The sequence below is a fragment of the Cervus elaphus genome, chromosome 20 (genome assembly GCF_910594005.1).
Source record: "Cervus elaphus chromosome 20, mCerEla1.1, whole genome shotgun sequence".
Taxonomy (NCBI): Eukaryota; Metazoa; Chordata; class Mammalia; order Artiodactyla; family Cervidae; genus Cervus; species Cervus elaphus.
The window spans coordinates 122,458,184-122,483,574 of NC_057834.1; the positions used below are offsets into that span (position 1 = coordinate 122,458,184).

The 25,391-nt window shown below is 42.7% G+C and overlaps 1 protein-coding gene across 2 annotated transcripts in view; it reads right to left on the reverse strand.

The window, feature by feature from the left end:
- The window catches only part of ST3GAL3 (ST3 beta-galactoside alpha-2,3-sialyltransferase 3), a 204,971-nt gene that overhangs the window by 69,324 nt on the left and 110,256 nt on the right, over window positions 1–25,391 (reverse strand). For both annotated transcript variants that reach the window (XM_043878412.1, XM_043878411.1), the window contains one exon: window positions 2,856–2,948. In XM_043878412.1, the coding sequence (XP_043734347.1) occupies window positions 2,856–2,948 (93 nt within the window). The remainder of the gene's footprint in view (window positions 1–2,855; window positions 2,949–25,391) is intronic.

Genomic DNA, 25,391 nt, shown 5'->3' on the forward strand with positions numbered 1-25,391 from the left:
AGAATACTGGAGTGGGTTGCCGTGCCCTCTTCCAGGGGATCTTCCTGACCCAGGGATTGAACCCTTGTCTCTTATATCTCCTGCATTGACAGGTGGGTTCTTTACCACTAGCACCACCTGGGAAGCCCAGCTCTGATAGGCAGGGCCATACTCAGTAAATCTTTAATCCAATTTTCTGTTGATGGGTGGGGCTGTGTTCCCTCCCTGTAGTTCCTTCCCTGAGGCCAAACTATGGTAGGGGTAATGGCTACCTCCTTCAAAAGGACTTATGCCAGCATACCCCGAGGCTCTCAGAACTGTTGTATACAGTGCCCCTAACCCCATGGCAGGTCACTGTCAATCCATGCCCTTCCCAGAGACTCCTGGATGCTCACAGGCAAGTCTGACTCAACATCATTAGTCATTAGTAAAATACAAATTAAAATCATAGTGAGATACCGCTCTCAACCTACTAGTGTAAGTAAGTGTTAGTCGTTCAGTCGTGCCCGACTCTTTGCAACCCCATGGACTGCAGCCCACCAGGCTCCTCTGTCCATGAGATTTTTCCAGGCAAGGATACTGGAGTGGGTTGCCATTTCCTTCTCCAGGGGATCTTCCCAACCCAGGGATCGAACCCAGGTCTCCTGCACTGCAGGCAGATTCTTTCTTTCTTTCTTTCTTTTTTTGTTTCTTTTTTTCTTCGCAGGCAGATTCTTTACCGACTGAGCTACAAGGGAAGCCCCCCCCCAAAAAAGAATAATAATAATAATGATCCTTCTGCAGGTAGGATCATTCCGCAGATCCTTCCTCTCAACCTACTAGGACAACTAAAATAAAAAAGATTGATATCAGGGATGTAAAGCAATTAAAATCCTCATGCTTTGCTGGCAGGAAAGCAAAAGAATATAATCACTTTGGAAAACAGTTTGACAAATACTCACAAAGTGAAGCATACATCCTCTACACAAATGTTTATATTGGCTTTATTTATAATAGCTAAAAACTGGAATTAACCCTTTTGACTTTTTTTTAACCCTTTTGACTGCTGAATAGATAAATAACATAAAATGTTATGCCTGTATAATGAAATACTATTCAGCAATAAAAAGGAACAAACAACTGCTACACATATGCTTGAATCTCAAATGCATTATACCAAACAAAAGAGGCAGACTCAAAAGGCTACTATATGATCCATTTATATGACATTCTGCAAATACTACAGGGACAGTGGTTGTTGAGGCCTGGGAGTCAAGGTGGGGGTTAACTGCAAAGAAGCATGAAGGAATATTTGGAGGTGATGATGGAAATATTCTATTGATTGTTATGGTAGTTGCACAAAGGTGTTATCAAAACTCATACAACTATACTAATAAGCAGTTTTTACTGTATATAAATTAAACTTCAGTGAATTTTTAATAAAATTGTGATACCTCCAAACAATTATATATTATGCAACCATTTAAAATATAAGATGAATCCATATATGCTGATAATAGGATAATCTCTAAGATATATTGTTAGGCATAAAAAGCAAACACAGGACAATAAAATACAGTCTGTTCCTTTTTATGGTATATTGGCTGTCTCCGGGGTCTGGAGTGGAAGTATATACTCTTTTGTACTGCTGAGTTCTTTTCCCCATGTGCTTGTATTACTTTCAATTATAAAATCCACATACAGGTCAAGGAAAACTCATAGGTGTCTGGCCCAGGGGCCTGAGCCATGTAGGTCTGAGAAAACCCATGTAAGAATATGGAACATACTGCCAGAGCCTGAAAAAGTGCTCAGTAAATAGCTGGGGGAAGCAAAATACTGGAATCAAGTCAGAAGGCAGAGCCTGGACGAAGATCTCTATCTGAACACCAGATATTCAGCCAGCAGAGCCCCCATTTTATATAAAGAGCTAAGCTTGAATGGCTTATGTTAGGAAAGAAAGGGTCCGTAAAATCCAAATATCCTGGATCTGCTGTTGGGCAAGCTGTCTGTCAGCATTCCTGTGCAAGGACGTTGTGTGCCCTAACCTCAGCCTCTAAGGGATGGGGTGCATAGCCTTCCCCTAGTGAGCAGAGCCCACTCCAAGAGGCCACCCCAGGGGCTCCTCTGGTGGTCTGAGTGCTACATCCTGAGCAGCACCCCCCTACAACCCCTCGAGCCAGATACTCCTAAAGCTCTCTGAAGGAGTGAAACAACCCCAAGGGTCTCACTGCACTCAGACCGCAGACAAGATGAGACAGCACATTAGGCTCTTTTCCACACAGAGGCTTCAGGAAAGAAAACCCAAAAGGAAAAGGCAGATAAGCAAGCAAGGCCTCTTAGGGGAATTTGGTGAAAGGATCTCCCAGGGTTTGGCAGGGCTTCTTTCAGCAGCCTGCAATCAAGGAAATCAGAACTCCAGGATGCCAAGTGGACAGAGAGCGAAGGTGCCAAAACAGCCAGCCTCAGAAACTCCTCTGCTTTCTTTCCTGCTTTATTTGGACATGCCTCCCCAAAGCCAGGTCCCAGCTTCTAAAAAGGACTACGAGCTTCTGTGCTGCAGAGCACTGTCTGGCTGCCTCTGGATACCTGGCTTCCTAGGGGGAGCACATAGGTCCTACCTCCTCTTTCTCCTCTGCAGAAACAAGCTGTGCTGGCAGGTACAAGCTTGGAGAGGAGGATGGGGTAAGGGGTAGCCAGGGCCGAGAGTAGGACTGGGGTAGAAGCCAACCAAAACCAAAGTCCTTTCAGGCACCCACAGACTCAAGGATGCAGGAGAGAAGGCATCACAGACTCTCACTTTCTCAGGAGCACACCACTTGCTACCAGGGGCAGGTGGGCCTGAGTCCTGGGCCATGGACCGGACTAGCCAGGTGATGGGAAGAAACCAGAGCACTTACCGGGGGAAGATGGCAGTCATCAAGGCCGAAGCATAGCCAGGCTTGCAGGTTCCCTCTGAAAAGTTTGCGTACTTGGTGGCTAACTCTGCAGGCCTGTGGGGAGAGAGGGAGAGTCAGCTTGCTGGGCAGTGGTTACTGCTTCATGAAGAGCTGTTGGTGTTTAAACCTTGAATCAAGCTTCGTTTCCTACAATCAGCACTTCAGTCCCTTTTCCACACCAAGTTTCCAGAGGCGGGTGGAGGGGAGGAGCCAGGACATTCTAAAGGAATAGCAAGGCCCTTCTGTGGAATTTGGTGAAAGGAACTCACTGGATTTCGAATAGATTCTTCACAGTAAGCCTGGTTGCAAGGAAATCAGGAACTCCATCCAGGCTCCCAGACAGGAGAGTGGAGCCCTGGAGACCTGAGGAGTGAGCTCCCAGGCTTTGATAAAATCACAGGCACAGCCCTTTCAACCTTCTTGAATGTTTCTACATGTCCAGCCTCATCTGCCTTTATTCTGTCACACATACTATGGTCCAGTCAGTGGGAAGTACTCAATGCCCTGAATACACATCATATATATGTCGGGGGGTTTCCTTGAGTATGCTCTCCTGCTACCCTATTCCCTCTGCCTGGAATGTTCTTCCTCTCGCCTCCTGGTCCTTCACAACTCAGCTCAGATGTCAGTTTCACTGGGAGTAACTCCCAGACCCCCAGATTGGGCTAAGTGCCTCCTCTGTGCTTATTGTCCATCCGCCGCCACCCACATTACATGCTTGCCCCCCTCGGCACTTGCTGTACTGAACTACAACTGTTGGTAGAAGGTCTCCGCCATGGCACTGTGAATTCCCAAAGTCAGGGTCTGATTTAACCCTGTACCCCCAGTTCCTTGCACAGAGAATGGGCAGAAGACCCCAATGATTTTCTGAAGGAAATCTCACTGACAGTCTCACTGCACTTGGACTGGAAATAAGGCAATCTCAGGAGTCCACAAGTCAGAGAACGCTGACTATTTTTCAGAAGACTTGTGAGTTCTAGCCCTGGATCTGTTGCTGTGTGACTGTAGTCAAGTCATCTCACCTCTCTGGTCTTCAATATCTGTATGGGTTCAACATGGGGCTGGAGTCACTGCCCTGCCTCCCCAAACCCTGCTCAGTGCAGTCTAGAGAAAACCACAGCGGAAGAACAGGACCCATTCCGTGACTGCTGGGCTGGAGGCCCTGCGTGCTGGGGCACCTGAGGGAGCTCTGGCTGCTGGCCAGTTCCCAGCCCCAACCTCCCCCGCCTCCACCCTTGGGCCAGCTGCCAGCACGCTGATGCCCAGCTGCTCTGTGGTGCCAGGGCCCTGCAGCAAGTCTTCCCCTGGGGCTGCCTTCTGCAAGGACAGGGGTGTGATGGGTGTGGGGTGGGGGAGGCTGGTCCTGTACAGGACAGCCAAAAACCATGATGCCACTACCTGGCGTGTATCATGTGTGATTCACTCAGCCCTGTGATCCCGGCCCAGGGCCTTATACAGAGCCACTGCTCACTGAATTTAGACAAACTCATCTATATCTACATGCATTTTCTTCTAGAAATCTACATTTTCTTAGTCTTCCCTAACAATGAAATTTAAAGCCTGAGATGCAAATACAAATGCTGAGTGACAAGTCAGAGTTGGGCCTTTATTTGGCAGGCAAAAAAAGGTCAAGGATTTAACATGAGAATTTACATAACAGTATTTTCTTATGGAAACAACTGTATTTCAGAAATGAAACATAAACTTCAGTGCAATTACTGAACCTACCAGAAACTTCTGGACTAGGCACAGTGACTGAAACGTTACAGATTTCTTCAATTATTCCTCTCAATAGCCACGTGAGTAGGTGCTGTTATTAATTTACACAGAAGCTCAGAAAGATGAAGAGACTTGTTCAAGGTCATACAACTAGTAAGTGGTGGATACTATCTGAACCTATCTTTCTCTGACAGAGTGCAGGAGGTCTTACCGGGACACTGCCCTCCCTGGTGTGGATCCCGGCCCGTGCCATCACAGAGACCGGGGACAGCACGGGCGGTCAGTGCAGCTGGAGATGGGGTAGAGCTCCTCTCTGGCAGTGTGTAACATCCAGTGAGGCATTAAGAGTTCCTCATAGCCTCCCATCCCCTTGCCTGCCTTTTATTGTGGGTTCCTATGGTCTTTCTGAATTCCAGAAAGTCCCACAACGCAAAGGAAAGATGGATGGCCACTGCCCCTTTAACACAGTGCCTTGCAGAAATGCATGTACAACAACAGCCAAACCTTCGGCCACATCCTTCCTCTCTAATAAACACCATCAACTTCTAGCGAAGTTCCTCAAGGATCAGGGCTGTGGATGTACAGCAACATAGTTGGACCTGGAGGGCATGATGCTAAGTCAAATAAGTCAGACAGAGGAACACAAATCCTGTATGATATCATGTTTATGTGGAATCTAAAAAATACAACAAACTAGGGAATATAACAAAAAACAAGCAGACTCACAGGTATAGAGAACAAACTAGTGGTTACCAGAGAGAAGGGTGCGGATGGGCAAAACAGGGGTGGGAGAGTGGGTACCAACTATAGGGTGTAAGACTGGTTCATGGATGTATTGTACAACACAAGGAACATAGCCAATATTTTGTAATAAGCATAAGTGGGAAGTAATCTCTAAAAATTGCATAACAATTTTTAAAAATTAAAAAAAAAAAAAAAAAAAAAGAATTGGGTTATGGAATAGTCCAGGGTCTGTGCACTCAGGTAATCCACAATGGAGAAGAAAAAGCCCAGACAAGCAGGAGCATGGGAAGCCAGAAGCCAACAGGAAAGGCTCCTCCCATGGCTATGCAGGGCAGTCAGATATCCCAGATGGAGCAGCTCAAAACCAACTCCCTCACTGAGAAAGCAACAGTAACTTCTAAATCACACAGCCCTAGGCATAGCGGGCCATGTCAAGCTATTACCAAATTAAAATGCCTTGGAAATGGCCTCCCAACTATCCCAGTGAGAGAAGAATAGGGGGAGTGTTGGCGACTCTGAGTCATGCAGCAGGCTGGGACCTCTGGGGCAGTGAGCGGTCAGAACCACCAAGATTAACTGTCTCCAACTCCCTCGGGGCCAGAATGGTTAGTTTCTCTAAGGCGCTCACACTCCAAATGCCAGGAGGCCCCCACAGATGTCTGATCAAATCATTCAACCCTTGTTCTTGTGCTCTGCAGCTGGCCTTTCATTTGGGGAGATTTTAGCATTTGGACCAGTAAGAGCACCCATTGTCCTACAAACGTGACTACCAAGCGCCTGGGGTGAAGAGTGTAAACCACTGCGCTCTTCAGAGGAGATCCAGATGGAGAGGTTGGCACCTAAAAGAAGGAACCAGACTTCCATGCCTCTGCTTCACTGAGAAGCACCGAGTTTAAGGAATCAGGTCAAACAACAAACGGGTTGTAAGTGGGAAGAACACAGGACCTGGAATTAGAAACTTTCACAAAGGACACTGCAAGCCGTGTGACCCTGGGCAAAGGAAGGACAATCTGATTCTCAGCTTCTTCATCTGCAAATGGGAACCACTCAGTTCCCAGGGATCTTGGAGGATGTGGTGAGAAAGGACATCTGGAGGGGCTGGCTGGTCTCCAGAGCGCCAAACAAATACTTCATGAAAGGTGAGGTGGCAGAGGCAGGCAGCAAGATGGTGCAGGCTTCGAATACTGGGCTCAAGTGTGGATTCTGTCCTGGAGAGAGTCCTAAATGATTTCCAGTGGGAGAGTGCCCTTGATCACCATGTGCATTTTCACGATCAACATTCGGGAGGTGAGGAGGAGCATGGCAAAAGGCTGAAAGAAGCAGCGCCTGAGATGGGAAAATAACCAGGAGAGAGTGTGATGTCTCAGATGTCAAAGGAAGGAAGGGTCTTAAGGAGGATGCAGGGACCAACTGCATCGAACACTGTGTGGGGCCTGGGAGGAGGTGGCCATAGGATTGATGGCTGGATCTGCCAACATGGGGGTTACTCTTGACCTTGACTAGAGCTGTTTCACTGGAGTGGGGGTGAAATGCTGATTTCATTGGGCTTAAGAGAAAACAGAATTGGAGCCAGGGAATAATAGACTTCTATTTTTAGAAGTTTTGTTATAAAGGGAGACAAATAAATGGGGCAATAGCTGGAGGGAAAGTGCAGGGAAAGATTTTTTTTGAAGTTAGGAAAATCTTTAGTATGCATATAAGCTGGTTAGAATAAGAGGAAAACTCATGCATGGGGCAGTAGCGGTGGGACCGTTGGAGAAGTCTTGGAGAAGGTGAGAGGGGGAAAGTAGAAGGGCTGGTTCAGCTCTGTCTACCCTGCCCTGCCCTAGCCAGTGACCACCTGTTTCTCTTGAACATTCAGTTAAGCACCACTTCCTTCGTGAAACCTTTTGTGATGGCTTCTCCTGCCAAGCAGAACCAGCCTCCCATGCCTGTGGACCTCCTTTTACCTAGCACTGACATTCACTGACCTTGCTCACCGGTTCCCACATTCTCACTCTCTCTTTCCCACCTCCTGCCCTTCTGTCCTCTCATTCACTCAGTCACTCAGCAGACACTCAGAGGCAACAGAGTCACTCTGCTTGGGCTTATATCCTGGCTCCACCACTTACTAGCTGGGCATGTTATTTAATTGCTCTGTGACTTAATTTCCACATCTTTAAAACTGGAATTACACTAACTCTTCATAAAATTGTGGTGAGGATTATACTGAGAACAGAGTGCTTAGTGCAATGCCTGGCATATAGTTCTCGCTCTCCCTCGGTACATGCTAACTCTAACAGTCTTGCTGTTGTTATGTGCTAGATGCTGGCCTGGGACTAGAGATACAAGGATGTCTAGGATGGAAATACAGCCTAGCACTTGTTTCCCTGAAGAATCACTACCCATTTAGACATCTCTCTCTCCCAGACCATGAAATCTGAGCATAGTGCACATCACAAAGTACCATGCGTGGCACCGAGTATGAGTGCCCAGCAAAGTGTTTGTTGGACTGAACTCAGTTGGTTACCTTGACTTGGAAGGTTAACTGACAGGAAGGGTGGGGGTGAGGTGGGGTGGGGATGGACAAAATGAAGAGTGGACTTTGAGGGTTAGGATTCTGTAGATCAGTGATGTGCATCTCATGACCAATGGCCTAATTTCTAGAATGTCTCAGAAAAGACTGAACTCAGAGCAGCTCCTTACTGTGCCCCCTTACTCCTTCCACGGGCTTCCCTGGGGGCTCACATGGTAAAGTGTCTGCCTGCACTGTGGGAGACCCGGGTTTGATCCCTGGGTTGGGGAGATCCCCTGGAGAAGGAAATGGCAACCCACTCCAGTACTCTCGCCTGGAAAATTCCATGGACTGAGGAGCCTGGTAGGCTACAGTCTATGGGGTCGCTGAGCTAGTTTACTAGAAGCAGTTCAAAGAACTGATTGTGAGAATGAAATAAGACCATAAATGTAACACACCCAGCACACAGCCTGACAAACCAGAGTTAACAAGTATTAGCTTCTTATCAAGCAAACATAGCAACTTAATTAAGGTAGCCAGCCACGGTATGACTGTGCTGAGAGGGCTGGCATGATGAACACACAGGAAAGAGTCCTCAGCACAGAGCTCATCCCGCCACTGCTTCTTCACTTCTGTCCTCCCGAGCCTTCTGGATGAAGATGCACTTTTCCAATGAGTAGAGAGATGCCTCTGGAACAATGACATGATTTGGGAAATGACAGAAGCAGCTTAGGTTAGCTATAGTAATCCTAGACTATCACTAAACATTTTCATTTTCTTTTTCCTGAAATAACTTTTATGTAAGAAAGTTGAACACTGCCAAAGATCCTTTCAAGCTCCAAGATACAGAGCTTTCTCCCTCAGGATAATTTCTTTTTCCTCTGACTGCCTCTCCCTCCGTGACTACAGGTCTGCTGGCCCTTCTTGAATTATCATCAGTCTTTCCATTCACCCACATTTGGGGTGTGCCGATCCGTCCTGCCCTGGGCATCACCGGCCCTTTGCTCTTTGTAAACTCCACTGCAGACTTGGGCTTCTATACAGTGTTGCCCACTTAGAGTGATCTATGATCAACTTGGTGGCACTGTCTCACGTCTCTTTAAGAGAACAGGGACTGCTTGATCTGTGTCATCTGGAATTTAGGGTATTTCTCGGCTCTGGAGGCCCTGCCTCTCAGCTCCTGTTACTGGGCACTGCAATACCTTCTCAACAAATCAGCCATTCTGCTCTCTGATCAGTGATTCTGGAGCTGACATTGCTGCAGTTTCTCTTTGTCTCCAAGGCCCTGTACTTTACTTCATTTTGGCTGGGAGGATGCTTTCCAGGAAGCTCTTGCAAATGCTTTTAGCTTGAGCTATACAGGTAGTTCTCACCAAGACTCTCCACTAGGAATCTCTTTTGATTATTCCAATTTTGTTTCTACATGTGTGTGTTGTGTGTGTGTGTTTAGTCACTCAGTCAGGTCTGACTCTTTGCAACCCCATGGACTATAGCCCGCCAGGCTCCTCTGTCCTTGGGATTTTCAAGCAAGAATACTGGAGTGGGTTGCCATTTCCTGCTCCAGGGGATCTTCCCGACCCAGGGATCCAATCTGCATCTCGTGTGTCTCCTGAATTGGCAGCGGATTCTTTACCACTGTGCCACCTGGGAAGCCCCTTTTTTCTCCACTTCACTTAAAAATGCACACTCTTTCTGGGTGGTAGTGAAAAGAACAGAGGAATTAGCATTTATTGAACATAAACCATGCACCAGACAGTTGACCTAATTACCTAATATAGCTTTACAGTAATCCTCTGAGGCAGAATAGCCCTTAGATCCAGGCATGTGGGGCTAAGAGAAACCAAGAGAAGCATGGTTAGAAGATGTGGTGTTCTATAAAATTTCAAATGATAAACTTTGGTAGGGATTACATTGAATCTGTAGGTTGTTTTGGATACTATGGACATTTTAACAGTATTAATTCTTCCAATCCATCAGTATGAAATATTGTTCCATTTATTTAAATCTTATTCAGTTTCTTTCATCAGTGTCATAGTTTTCAGTGTAAAGTCTTTCATCTCCTCAACTAAATTTATTCTGAGGTATTTTATTCTTTTTGATGCAATTGTATATGGGATTGTTTTCTTAATTTCTCTTTCTGATAGTTCATCATTAGTGTCTAGAAACACAGTTGGTTTTAATATATTGATTTTGTATCCTGCAACTTGACTGAATTTTTTAAAATACTTCTAACAGGTTTGTTTTTATTTTTGGTGGAATCTTTAGGAATGTTAAGTCATCTGTAAATATAGACAGTTTTACTTTTTCCTTTTCAATTTGGATGCCTTTTATTTCTTTTTCTTGCCTAACTGTTTTGGCTAGGACTTCTGGTACTGTGATGGGAAAAAAGTGGCAAGAGTGGACAACTTTGTCTCATTCCTGATCTTAGAGGAAAGACTCAGCTTTTTTACCATGGAGTATGATGTTATCTGTGGGCTTATCATACATGGCCTTTATTATGTTGAGTTACATTCCTTCTATACTCACTTTGTTGAGAGCTTTTATTATGAATGGATGTTAAATTTTGTCAAATGCTTCCTTTGCATCTACTGAGATGATCATATGATGCTTCCCTTCATTTTATTAATGTGATGTATCGCATCAATTGATTTATGGATGTTGCATCATCCTTGTATCCCTGGAATAATCACAGTGTACGATTCTTCTAACATACTGTTGAATTCAGTTTGCTACAATTTTGTTGAGGATTTTTACATCTATGTTCATCAAAGATACTGGCCTGTAATTTTCTTTTCTTGTAGTGTCTTTGTCTGATTTTGGTATCAGGATAGTGCTGGCCTCATAAAATGAGTTTGAAAGTGTTCCCTCCTCTTCCATTTTTTGGAAAAGTTCGAGAAGGATTGGTATTAGATCTTCTTTAAATGTTTCGTAGAATTCACCAGTGAAGCCATCTGGTTCTGGACTTTTGTTTGTTGGGAGGCTTCTGAGTACTGATTACTGAGTACTGAGTACTGATCTCCTTACTCCTAATTGGTCTGTTTGGAGTTTCTACTTCATGATTCAGTCTTGGTAGTTTCATATGGTGAATTTAACATGGCCACAAAACTAATTACAATGCACATTTCCCCTGCATACTCTGGTTAAGACTTAGATTTATGGTCATTGTCAACAAAGTGCAGTCACAACTTTCAGAGCTGCTGGAAGCCAGTATTTGTGGGCAGCATGCAGGATAACATAGTGTGGTATCAAGAGTAATGATGTAACCAGCATGAAATAAAGGGAACTGGAGAACTGAAGAGACAAGAAGATCTATATTGTTTCTATAAAACAGGTTCCTGAAAGTCCTGGCACTGTAAATAATAACAGTACTGCTACCTTTTTTAGTGGTAGGAGATGTGAAATTAGTCAGGAATTACATACCTGACAATAAAAAAAAAAAAGATGAGATGGTCTCTGAACCAAAAAGACAGAGTATCTGGATACTCTAAAGAACCTTCAGGTGCACTGATTCAATAATAAACATATACCTAAGTATCTCTTCTTTCTTGTGTTGTTCTAAATTCTCATCAATAAATCATTACATCTCAAGTGGATGGACCCATCAACTTGTTTATACAGCAGAGACCATACAAAAATATTTAGCTGGGGCTCCGCACATCCTAGGGCTTCCCTGGTATCTCAGCTGGTAAAAAATATGCCTGCAAAAAAAAAAAAAAATCTGCCTGCAATGCCGGAGACCCTGGTTCAATTCCTGGGTCGAGAAGATCCCTGGAGAAGGGATAGGCTACCCAATCCAGTATTCTGGCCTGGAGAATTCCATGGACTATGGGGTCCATGGGGTCACAAAAAATCGGACACAACTGAGCGACTTTCACTTTCTGCACATCCTTGGAGCAGCCCTACTCTAGGATAACTATTATTATCATTCTTGACAAGGGAAATTGATTCTAAAATCCATCATTTTTTCTCACCAAGGCCTTTGCTTTCTTTCATAGAAAGAACAGTGGGCTTAAAGGTAAAAAGACTGGAGTTTAAGTAACTAACTCTTATACTTACTAGTTGTGTAACCTCAGGCATGAGATAATCAGTTTCCTTAACTCTTAAAACAGCTAAAATAAACAGGACTGATGGGAAGATCAAATGGTTTCTTGCAACAATGCAGGTCAGAACATTCTTTAAAGGTTATACAAATGTCAGTAACCGTTTCTACTATTTTAATGTTTGACTTCTACTTTTACTGCTTCCAGATCACCTGAATTATCATCATAATTTCACCAACTTAATGAGGAGAAAAACTGTTTCTTTTATGTTTCTTACTTGAATTAGTCTCTCCAACTCATTCTGCTCTATAGGTAGGGAGATCAGGAGGCTCCTGGGAACAGAGAAGGAGGGCCACTGAAATGAGGCAAACGTCTCATACACAAGGCCTTGTCTTCAACTGGCCAGTCCATATCTGAGCTCAATGGGAAGGCTAAATCTCATAAGATCTGTAGCACAGTATTTACTGATCTCTTTAATTTTTCCTTTTCCAGAATGTCATACAGTTGAAACCATGCAGTATGTAGACTTCTCAGACTGGCTTCTTTCATTTAGCAATATACATTTAAGATTCCTCCATACCTGCTCATGGCTTGATAGTGCATTTCTTCTTGGTGTCAAATAATATTCCATTATCTGGATGTACTACAGTTTGTTTATCCATTTATCTAATGAAAGCCATCTCAGTTCCTCCCAGTTGTTGGCAATTAAGAATATTTCAAAGGTAATTAAACAAAAAGGCCTTGATTACTGCACAAACTAGAGCAATGTGCAACATTTGTGCCACACTGCAATATTTCTGTGCAGTTTTTGTACAGAGATAAGTTTTCACTTCAATTGGGTAAACACCCACAATCAGACGATGTTTCGCTTTTATAACACCTTGCCAAAATGGCTGAACCATTCTGCATTCCTGCCAGCAATGAATGAGACTTCCTGTTGCTCCACATCCTTGCCAGCATTTGGTGTGTCAGTGTTTTGGGTTTTAGCATTCTAATAGGTGTGTGGTGATATTTTATTCTTGTTTTAATTTGCATTTCCCTAATGACACATGCAGTTTCCCTGGTGACTCAGTGGTAAAGAATCTGCCTGCCAATGCAGGAGAAATGGGTTCAATCCCTGGGTTGGAAAGATCCCCTGGAGGAGGGCATGGCAATCCATTCCAGTATTCTTGCCTGGGAAATCCCATGGACAGAGGAGACTGGTGGGCTACAGTCCATGGGGTCACAAAAGAGTCAAACAACTTAGCTACTAAACAACAAAAACAATGACACATGATATGAGCATCTTTTCATATGTTTACTTGCCCTCTGTATATCTTGTCAGATGAGGTATCTATTAAGGTCTCTGGCTCATTTCTAACTGGGTTTGTTGTCTTCTTATTGTTGAGTATTAAGAGCTCTTTGTATATTTTTGAATTTAAGTCTTTCATTAAACATGTGTTTTCCAAGTATTTTTTCTAATTCGTGGCTTGCTTTTTTATTCTTTTATCAGTTTCTTTCACAGAACAAAAGTTTTTAATTTTGGTAAGCCAGGTTACTGATTTTTTCTTTCATGAATTATACTTTTGGTTTTGTATACAAAAACTCATTATCAAATCCAAGGTCACATAGATTTTCTTTTGTTACCTTCTAGATATTCTGTGATTTACATTAACTTCTATTAGATTCCATTTTGAGTTAACTTTTATGAAAAGTATAAGGTGAAAAATTCCATTTCTACACATGGATGACCAATTGTCCTAGCACCACTGGTTGAAAAGAAAATCCTTTTTTTCCATTGACTTGCCTATGCTCCTCTGTCAAAGATCGATTGACTGCATTTGTGTATTTCTATTTCTGGACTCTATTCCATTGGTCTGTTTGTCCATTCTTTTGCCAATACCATGCTGTCCTAATTATTGTAGCTTTATTGTAACTCTAATGTAGGATCAGTCTTTCAACTTTGTTCTTCTTTATCAGTTATTATGTGGACTATTCTCAGTTGCTTGCCTTTCCATATAAACTTTAACACATTATTGACTGGAGACGGTATTAACACTTCAGGCATTAGTTTATGCAAATATCTTCTGGTCAATAATATTTTTAAATAAGTTTGTTGCTATCCATAAAATAACTTACTGGATTTTAACTGAGATTATGTTGAACCTATAGATCAAGTTAGGAGGAACTGACATCTAAACATTGTTGGATCTTTCTATATATATTTCTCTGTGTGTATGACAATATAAATGATATTGTGTTTTAATTTCAAATTCCAATTGTCCATTTCTTGTATACAGGAAAGCAACTGACTTTTGTATATTAACCTCATATCCTGCTTCTTTGCAACTAACTGCTAATTAGTTCCAGGAATTTTTTGCTGATTCTCTGGAATTTTCTACATAGTCAATCACATCATTTGTGAACAAAGACAATTTTATTTCTTCCTTCCTAATATCTATGCCTTTTATTTCCCTTACTGTTAGCTAGACCTTTCAGTATAATGTTGAATAGGAATAGTAAAGAGGGACACTCTTGTCTTTTTCCCAAACCTGGGTTTCTCAGGGCTCCCTTGGTGGCTCAGAGATAAAGAATTCACCTGCAACGCAGGAGACGCATGTTCAGTCCCAGGGTCATGAAGATTCCCTGGAGGAGGAAATGGCAACCTGCTCCAGTATTCTTGCCTGGAAAATTCCATGGACAGAGCAGCCTCGCAGGCTACAAGCCCATGGGGTCGCAAAGAAGTCAAACACAACCTAGCGACTAAACCACCACCACCACATCTAGTTTCTCATTATCAAGCATGATGTTAGGTACAGATTTTTTTGTTGATGCGCTTTGTCTAGTTGAGCAAGTTTCTTTCTATTCCTATTTTGCTGAGAGTTTTTCCTAAAATCATGATTGGATGTTGAATTGTATCACGTACTTTTTCCCATCTTACAGATATGACCATATGGATTTTCTTCTGTAGCCTGATGCAACACAGTAATCGATATTCTAATGTTGAACTAATCTTGTATATCTGGAATACATCTCACTTCATTAAGATGTATGGTTCTTCTTATGCACTGTTAGATTCAACATGCTAATATATGTTGAGAATTTTTGCATTACATTCATGAAAGATATTGATCTGTAGTTTTCTTATAATGACTTTATCCGGTTTTGGTTTCAAAGCAATGCTGGCTTCACAAAACAAGTTAGGAAGTGCTCCTCCTGCTTCTATTTTTCTGGAAGAGATTGTAGAGAATTGGTACCATCTTTTCTTAACTGTTGGACAGAAGTCACCAGTGAAACCATCTGAGCCTGTTTTTTCTGTGTTTTTGTTTTGGAAGGTTATTTATTGATTATCGATTCAATTTCCTTGGTAGATACAGGCCTTTTCAGATGATCTATTTCTTTTGCATGAGTTTTGGTAGTTTGTGTCTTCCAAGGAATTGGTCTATTGCAGGCACAGAGTTGTTCACAATAGTCCTTTATGACCCTTTTAAAATCCATGGGATCAGTAGTGGTGATCCCTCTTTCATTTCTGATATTAGTTAATTTGTGTCTTCTCTCTTTTTTTCTTGGTTAACCTGGTTAGAGGTTTATTGATTTTATTAATATTGTCAAAGAATCAGCTTTTGATTTTATTGATTTTTCTCTACTGATTTCTACTCTTTATTCCTATGATGGCCTCATAAGTCTTACTTCCCTTTCCATTTCTGCTCCTCTCCAACCCATCTACCTTCCTGCAGCCAAAATCATCTTCCTACGAGTCAAAACTAATTACGTTTTTCAACTCCTTAAAATACTTCAATGGCATCTTTTGTCTTCAAGAAGCCCAAACTTCTTACTGCCTCCTCCAAAGCCCTGTATGATTTGGTCTGCCCATTCCTCCAGACTTATCATGTCTCATCCTTAGACATCATGGAGTTTTGACAGCACAGAAAAGACAGATACTAAGTTTTTACACAAATATTTATTTCAGTTATACATAATGAAGAACTATTTAAGTAGGCCAACAGAATGTACAGGAAACTCTTCAATTGATTAAGATTTTAAAAGACCCTGAAGCAAAAACTAGAGAAAGGGTTGATAACCAAAAATTAATATAAAATGGATTTTTGAAAATAGTATTTAGAGACCTAGAGATCATAATGAAAGTTTTTTTTTAATTACAGAAAAGAAGGCACATCCCAATATACTTTTTCATTAAAAAGGTATATAAGGACAATACAGAAAATGTAAGCTCGAAAGAAATAACGTACTCACAATCCGACTGCCCTAGCACAACTAATACTATACTCTGCAGTAGTTACTATGCTATATTCAGATATGGTGATAGTGATAGGCTTGGAGGTGATACCCTGGTTCTCAACCCTGACATGTTAGAATCACCTGGTGGAACTTTTAAACATAAAGGTAATTGAGTCTGATTCCTAATCAACTAAACCAGGACTCTGGGTGGCAAGGTCCTGGGTTGAGAAATACTGTATATAGACATGTCCTATGTACAAGCAGGGCCTCCCCTCAAAGGTAAGTTTATTTCTGGTATCACTCACCTGGGACAGTGAAGAGTTCCTCAGACAGGAAATGTACTCTTTTAGAGCAGTATTAGACTCACATGGGGAGCTTTAACAGTCCCAATGCCTAGGCCACACCTCAAGTCAATGACTTCAGAATCCAAGGGGTAGGAGGCAGGCATCAGTAATTTTTTAAGCTCCCCAGTGATTCCAATATTCAGTCAAGGTTAAGAACCACTGTGCTGAGGGCTCTGGATGAGCTACAAAGTGGGACTTTGACTTTTAAGATCTTGATCACATAGGTATCAAGACATCTAGGAAGAAGTGTGAACAGTGAGCTGTAAAACACCCTAGAAGTCACGAAGCCAAGAACCCAGTCAAGTCCTGCAACGCTGTGCTCTTCTACTGTGAACTAAGCATGGCCCCGGCTTCAGCTGTCTACAGGAGAGACAGAACTCTGAATTTTGCAAACCAGACTACTTTGAGTTTCTTTTACTCTCAAGGTTTATTTCCCTGTTGTCCTCGTTTAATCTGTAGTGAAATATTTTTAGCTTTGCTTAGAGAAACCAAGAGAAAAGTTTTGTTGTTTCCGTTATTATCTCTCTTTTTTAAAGTATTAAAGAGAACCTGCACTCTCTGGAGTCAATGCGATGGTGAAAGCAGGCTCTTAAGTGAGAGACCCTCCAGGAGATGGTAAAACTCAGGATTAAAGGCAGGGGAGTCCTCATTCATGAACTCCCATCCCCCCAAATCTTCCAATACTGGTACTTGGAGGAATCTGGGTTTTGTTATTAAAGATGGCACTATTCTTTCTCATAGCTTCTTCTTCTGTCTTTAATTGATTTAACAAACATTTATTGAATATTTACTATGCACCACAAACATTATACTAGCATTGGGAATGGATCTGTGAGCAGGACATTCATAGTTCCTGCCCTGATAAAGTTTACAATATAGTGGTTCAAATTTAGGATCAAATTGACAGTGCAAATTTGGGGGGAAAAAATAGAAAGCTATGTTGAATAGTGAGACAAGCAGGATGTTTGGAGCCAGGCAGAGAACATTCTGAATGCTGACTTTATCACCTGTACTTCTGTGAACACAAGGAAATTACTTCTATGATTACTTTCTCATTTAACACCACCTATTTCAGAGAGTGATCTACCAACTCATGTATTCAACCAACAAATATTTATTAAGCAATCAGTAAGCACTAGGCAATGTTTTAGGTGGTAGGAAATAGTAGTGAACAAATTAACCCCCCACACACACACACCTTAAGTGGGGGGAGACAATCAACAAGTAAGTGGACTTCCAATAGTGATAAACACTGGAGTAAAATGACAAAGTAAAGGGAACAGGAATGCCAATGGGGGGTGGGTTATAATTTTAAATGGCACAGTCAGGGGAGACTTCACTAAGAAAGGGACATTTGAGCTAAGGTCTGAAGAGGTGAGGGAGAGTGCAATCTCTGTAGGTATCTGGAAAAGAGTGTCCCAAACAAAGGAATGAGTAAATGCCAAGATTGACCTGGGAGTATTTTAGAAACAGCAAAGAGTCCAGTATGGGCTTCCTAGGTAGCACAGTAGTAAAGAATCCACCTGCCAACACAGGAGACATAAGTTTGATCCCTGGGTTGGAGGAGGAGGATCCCTGGGGGAGGAAATGGCAACCCATTCCAGTATTCTTGCTGGTAAAATCCCACGGACAGAGGAGCCTGGTGGGCTACTGTTCATGGAGTTGCAATGAGTCAGACATGACAGCACAGGGTATAGCCAAGGAGCCCAGTAGGGAATAATAAACAAGAAGAGTAGTAAGAAATCAGTGGTTGAGATTGCGTAGGGTCTTGGTGGAGCATGGTAGAAACTCTGATTTTGAGACTTCCCTCATGGTCGAGTGGCTAAGACTCCACACTGCCAATGCAGGGGGCCCAGGTTCGAACCCTGGTCAGGGAACTGGATCCTACATGCCACAACTAAATGAATTTGAATGCTACAACTAAAGAGTCCTCGTGCTGAAATGAAAATTGAAGATCCTGTGTGCTGCAGCTAAGACCCAGCACAGTCAAACAACTCTGACTTTTATTCAAAGAGAAATGAAGAGCCACGAGAGAGTTCTGATCACTGAAGTAACCAGATCTATCCTGCACTGTAGCAGGATCACTGGGCTTCAGTATGCAAGTAGACCTTAGGGTGGCAACCGTGAAAGCAAGGAGAGCAGCTAGGGTGCAACAATGAGGTCTGAGGAGGGGACGGCTGCCTGCTCAGAGTTAACAGGGGTGGGTGTAGGGAGAAGCGGTTGGATCTAGAGCTATCTAAGATAAAGCCAATAGGGTTTGTTGATGACTAGTTTGGTGTCAAAGATATGATGTTTCGATCTTTGACGTGAACAAGTAGAAGGATGAGGTTGCCATTTACTTGGGTAGGCAAGATCTGGGAGGCAGAGGGTGTGAATCAGGAGGTTTTTTCTGGACATGTTAAATGTAACATGCCTAATATACATTCAAGGAAAGGAGGCAACTGGATAAATGAATGTGGGGTATGGGGAAAGAGAAGAGATTGAACTATAAACTTGGGAGTCATCAGCATATAGATGATATGTAAGACATGAGCTCTTCAGGCAGTGTGTCTACCAGATCTAATCCCTTAAATCTATTCATCACCTCCATGGTATAATCATAAGGGATTGGATTTCAGTCATACCTGAATGGCCTAGCGGTATTCCCTACTGTCTTCAATTTAATCCTGAATTTTGCAATAAGGAGCTCACAATTTGAGCCACAGTCAGTTCCAGGTCTTGTTTTTGCTGACTGAATAGAGCTTCTCCATCTTTGGCTGCAAAGAACATAATCAGTCTGATTTTGGTGTTTACTGTCTGGTGATGTCCATGCGTAGAGTCATCTCTTGTGTTGGTGAATACCTCTTTAATGGCACAAAGTGAAGAGGCACTAAAGAACCTCTTGATGAGTGTGAAAGAGGAGAGTTGAAAAAGCTGACTTAAAACTCAACATTCAAAAAACTAAGATCATGGCATCTGGTCCCATCACTTCATGACAAATAGAAGCAGAAAAAGTGGAAGCAGTGACAGATTTTATTTTCTTGGGCTCCAAAATCACTGCAGATGGTGACTGCAGCATGAAATTGAACGATGCTTTCTCCTTGGAAGGAAAGTGATGACAAATCTAGACAGTGTATTAAAAAGCAGAGACATCACTTTGCCAACAAGGGTCCATACAGTCAAAACTATGGTATTTCCAGTAGTCATGTATGGACATGAGAGTTGGACCATAAAGAAGGCTGAGCACAGAAGAACTGATGCTTGCAAACTTCTGGTTTGGAGGAGGTGGTTCTGGAGAAGACTCTTGAGAGTCCCTTGGACTGCAAGATCAAACCAGTCAATCCTAAAGAAAATCAACCCTAAATATTCACTGGAATGACTGTTGCTGAAGCTGAAGCTTCAATACATTGGCCACCTGATGCAGAGCTGGCTCGTTGAAAAAGACCCTGATGCTAGGGAAGGCTGAAGGCAAAAAGAGAAGGGGTGGCAGATGATAGGATGGTTAGATAGCATCACTGACTCCATGGATATGAATTTGAGCAAACTCCAGGAGACAGTGGAGGACAGAGGAGCCTGGAAGGCTGCAGCCCACGGGGTCACAAAGAGTCAGACACAACTTAGGACTGAATAACAACAAGACGACATGAGACTGAATGAGGTCATCTGAGCGGCTGTTTTGAGGAACAGGTAACACAGAAAGTACCCAGTATGGCCCTGGGCACATAGTAGGTGCTCAATAAACACTTTATCCTTGCAGCCACAGGGAATTTGGCAGTCTGTTCTGGAAATAGTAAGCTATGCCTCAACATGTGTTTTAGACTACCCCATGTTTATAGGTCTTTCTTGATTGGCTTGGTTTTCACAAGCCTTTGGGGGTTAAAAGTTGTTGGTTTTGGCTTCCATATCCTTGTATCTTCACACAGAATTCCGTATGAAATGAGGCTGAACATTAAAGCCTCCATGCTCCTGCCCACATGGCAACCATAAAACCCCACACTGTGGCAGCAGACAGGAGCTTTCCCAGAGCACACCCCCACACCCAGCTGAAACAGACGACACTTCCATTTAATTAAATCAGCTTCCAGAAGGCTGACATCAGCTTAGGAAAAACACACCTGGACACCAGGCTCTGGCGCCTTTACGGCTCCAGATGGCTCTTGTCTCTGCTGGACTGATGGGCACATTCTCGGCTCCTGGTGTCATGCTCCTCATAAGTGAGACTGCGATTTCCTCAGGGTTCTGTCTGAGGGCTCTGCTTCCAGATCCTGGCAGGGCTCACTCCCTCTCTTTTGTTGAGTCTTTGCTAAAATCCACCTTTCAAGAAGGCTTGCCCTGACTATCCCATTTAAATGTGCAGTCTCTTCTCCAGCATTCCCTTGTCCTGCTCTATCTTCTTCCACAGCACTCATCACCTTCCAAGATACTGAAAAGCTTGTTGATCACACTGTCCCTTTACTGACCACCTGTTCATTGGTATACCCACAGAGCAGAGAAGACTGCTCACACATAGTAGCTACTTAAGAAGCTGTGAGTGAATGAATGAATGAATGAATGAGAAAGCTTCTCTCTTCTCTCCATGTCTGGGCACAGCCTGCAACCCTGAGCCCTTTCCTAGCCCTCCACTTGGCACAGTAGATTCCTTTTGGGGAGCCCAGAGTCTCTCCAGGGGCCAGACTTGAAAATTCTGGAGGTATCATCCAACTGGGCTGCAGCTGAGTGCATGAAGTAGCCGGAGTGCCCAACCTCCAGGGAACACACGATCTCGGACAATTCTTGGACAACTTTGAGGCCAACAAAACCCAACTTGCCACCCTCACATCCTGTTATTTACTCCCTCGATGCCACCCTCATCAGTTTTTTGTGCTCAGGTCACTGCTCTCTGCTTTTTCTCCTTGGTCCAGTCTCTCACTTCTCTCCCCCATCACCACACTGTAACTCACCACTGTCTTCTATAAAGCCTCGTTTCTTTACAGCCTCATCTTCTGCAGTGAATGTTCCTTCCATCTTTTAATTTCATAGAAACCTGGGTCTCCCCTGAAAACACCATTTCCTCTACAGCCTTGTGATGGAGGCAGCTCTTTCTTCTATACCCTATGTATCTGAAGATCCCTCATATCCTCTTTGTACTCCATTTATGCTTCTGAGTCACCAGTATGTCATCTTTCTTTAAAAAAACAAAAAAACAAAACAGGGACTTCCCTGGTGGTCCAGTGGCTAAAATGCCATGCTCCCAAGGCAAGAGGCCCAAGTTTGATCCCTGGTCAGGAACTAGATCCCACATATCTCAACAAAGACCCAGCACAGCCAAATAAATAAATAAATATAAACCAAAATGCAAACCTGTTCATTGCTCATACTATCCAGAAGTACTACTCCCTTCCCTCCCCTGCTGTTCTCATTTACTCCCTCCCGCTTCACTTAAATTTCAGTTCACAACACATCCTTTCCAACCAAACCTGTAAGGTTGTTCATGTGGCTTAGAATTTTCAGTTTCGTCCTGATATGATACAGTCAGTACTCAAGAAATATTTGTTAAGTGAACAAGTGAAGAAATGAAGTCTGGGATGTAAAGCAGGAGGCGAGGTTCAGGCCTCATCTTGGGGTTATATCCTTCCCAGGTTACCAGACACTGATACAGGTACAGGGTAGGTTGAATCTCAACCTTGCGTGATTACTTTTGTCCCACTTTATAGCAGGAAACAGGCTAGCAGTTAAATAACTCACTCAAGATTACAGCTAGTAAGATGTGGAATGGGGCTTTAAAAATCCACATCTGATTCCACAGTCCACATTTTTAACCTCCAAAAAATACTGCCCTCCTGAAAAATACAGCTTGCTGTTAAAGGAAAAGATCTTGTACAGCTCTATAAGTATTCTGAATAATTTTATAGTCCTGACAAGTGATTTTGTCATAAAGACACAAGCAGCAGGGAATTCTCAAAGGAAACAGAAACCACTTATTACACAAAGATATAATTAAAAGAATATAATGAAGACCAAAAAAAATCCAAGACACTTATTTCCAGGTTTTTGAAGTATCATTTGATATAGAGATATTTTAAGTGTATTTGTATTAACATCTTACCCTTGAACAACAAGGTGACTAGGGGTGCTGACCCTCCACAGTCAAAAATCTGCACATATAAATCTGCATATAACCACATATGTGGTTCCTCCATATCCATGATTCTGTGTGCTCCAATTCATCCAATCACAGATTGTGTACTGTTGAAAAAAATCCACATGTAAGTGGATGCACTGCAGTTCAAGGGTCAACTGCAATAGAATTTCAAGAATAAAAAACACCTGGGGTGGAGAGGCAATTCCCATGCAGATACATCTGCGCTGCATTCTCAGTGAAGGGCCAGCATGTCATGATTTGTGAGTCAGATCTGACCCACTATGTTTCTGTGACACAGGAATGTCTTTTACATGTTCAATGGTTGGTTTAAAAATTAGAAGAATAATACTTAATGACATAAAAATTACATTAAATTAAAATTTCAGTGTCGATAAATAAAAAGTTTTGTTGGAATACAGCTACAGCCATACCCATCTGTATGTGCTATCTATGGCTTCCACATTGCATCAGCAGAGACAGAGTTGTGACAGAGACAGCAAAACTCCCAAAACTCAGAGATACTGACCATCTCACTCTACAAAAAGAGCTGGCCAATCTTGTTATAGGTCACTTCCTCTGACTTGGCTTCCAGCTCACTAATCCTGTCTTTACTTGTATCTAATCTGCTGCTAAATACCTCTACTGAGGTTTTAATTTTGGTCACTGTATTTTTCAGTTCTGTCTTTCTAACCTAATACTTTGCTCTTTATAGTTCCCTATTACATGTATGAATGCTTGCGCTCAGCTGCTCAGTCATGTCCAAATCTTTCCGACCCCATGGACTGTAGCCTGCCAGGCTCCTCCGTCCATAAAATTTTTCCAAGCAAGAATATTGGAGCAGGTTTGCCATTTCCTTCTCCAAGGGATCATCCCGACCTAGGGATCGAACCTGCTGTCTTGTGTCTCTGGCATTGGCAGATTCTTTACCATTGCACCATTACATGGGAAGCCCCTATTACATGTACAGTTCAATCTTATCTTTATTTCCTTAAATACAGAGCATCTAATTACTTTATAAACTGTGTCTGATAACTCCGTTTTCGGAAGTCTTTGCGGGTTCCCTCTGGCGTCTGTTGCTGTTCACGGTTCTCTCTAAAGAAGTCTTTTTTGCTTGTGTGCTTAGTTATTTTTCCCTGTGAGCCGTTCATTTCCTTGAAAAGTTATCCATGAGAAATTCATGTCTTCCTCCAGAGAGGGATTGTATTTGCTTCTGCCAGAAGCCTGGAGGCACGGCCAGTCTGGAGTACCTTAGACAGAGTTCACAGCTTGAGGTTCTGTGGACCAACTGAGTGATGAGAGCCCAGGCTGTGAATATCAACTGTTTCCTCTTTATTGAATTATTGCCCTAATCCACTTAGAGCTCTGGCAGCCTTTCCTGCAGTCCTGGCTTAGGGGTACAGTTTTAGTTTTAGTTTATCCTTATGTTGAATCCTTTGGGGTTCCAGTTCAATGCAGAAAGGATCAAAAGATGGAAAATGTAGAAGTTAGTAGACCTGGAGGTGAGAATGGGAAGGCCTAACACTTAGTCAGAGTTTCAGAAGAGGAGGAGAGAGACACAGAGTGGGGCAGAGGCAATATTTAAAGATAATGGCTGAAAAATTTCCAGAACACATGAATTCTTATAGTATAGAAGTTAAATGAATCCAATCAAGATAAATAAGAAATTCCTACATTTGCGTATTTACTCATAGAACTCTTTTTTTATTCTTCATAAAAATCTGAGGAAATGGGTATCATTATTCATGTTTTTCATAAGGGAAAATTGTGATTCATAGAGCTAAAATGAATTATCTAAGGTTATATAACCCTAAGCAGAAGGGGTGGAATTCAAATCCAGTTCTGATCCAAGCTCAGGTCCTTTCCTATACATCAGAAATAGAACACAACACAGCAGAGAAAGACTTCGTAAGGGGAGATTTGGGTATTTCTAAGGATTTACCTCTGAAAACCAGAATCCTTAACTTGGAAACTTCTCCCTGGAACAGATAAAAACCTTTCCCATGTGTCTGTGTTTTGTTCTGAAGATAACATTGGATTAGAAAGGCCTTTTCAGTAAGAGGCAGGAAAGCTGGAGCTTGTACCTTAAACTCTGAGGTAAATCTAATGAGGCCAAGCCAATTCCCCGGGCTAAAGACCAAGTTGACTCAAATGGTTTATAGAACCGGCCAGTTACACAAAAGAAAGCTGTACCAGAGCCTGCCACGTACCACCCAACTGTCAGAACAGCAGGGCACGCGTCCTCCTGTTCCCCCTTCTCACACTGCTGAAGACAGCTTAAATACTATAGTTAACATGTCCTGGATACCACGTCTTTTGTTCATCAATGTGATTTGACTTGGTAAATTACTACATCTCTTCCGTTCTGGTGGCATTTCATTTGCTTATAGCTTATGCTTGATTTGTTTTTTGCCCAGAGCACTAAATTAAGGATTTTCTAAGGGTGAAGCCTGTGGATCCCTAGCATTATCAAGCCCCATTCCCTGGATATTAACATGCGGCTGACAACTCTACACTAGCTTGGTAGACAGAAGAGACCATTCTTCCCTTGTGACTGCCTCCATGATGTATAAAAGCTGGGAGAACTGCAGCACCTGAACTCACAGTGTGAGGCACCAGAGCCAAGAGGCCAGACGCCAGGGAAAGGGGCTACATGCCAGACCATTCACTGGGAAAGCCAAATAACCCTGGGCTGGTGTCTTGCATGTGGGTGCAGCCATCACCATCAGAAGCAGCTGTGGTCAAGGCCTCTAGCAGCAGAGGAAAGAAAGGAGACACAATTCTGATCTTTCGCATCTGTCTGGTATAGGAGAGGGGCAAGGGTGTATGAAGATGGCTTAC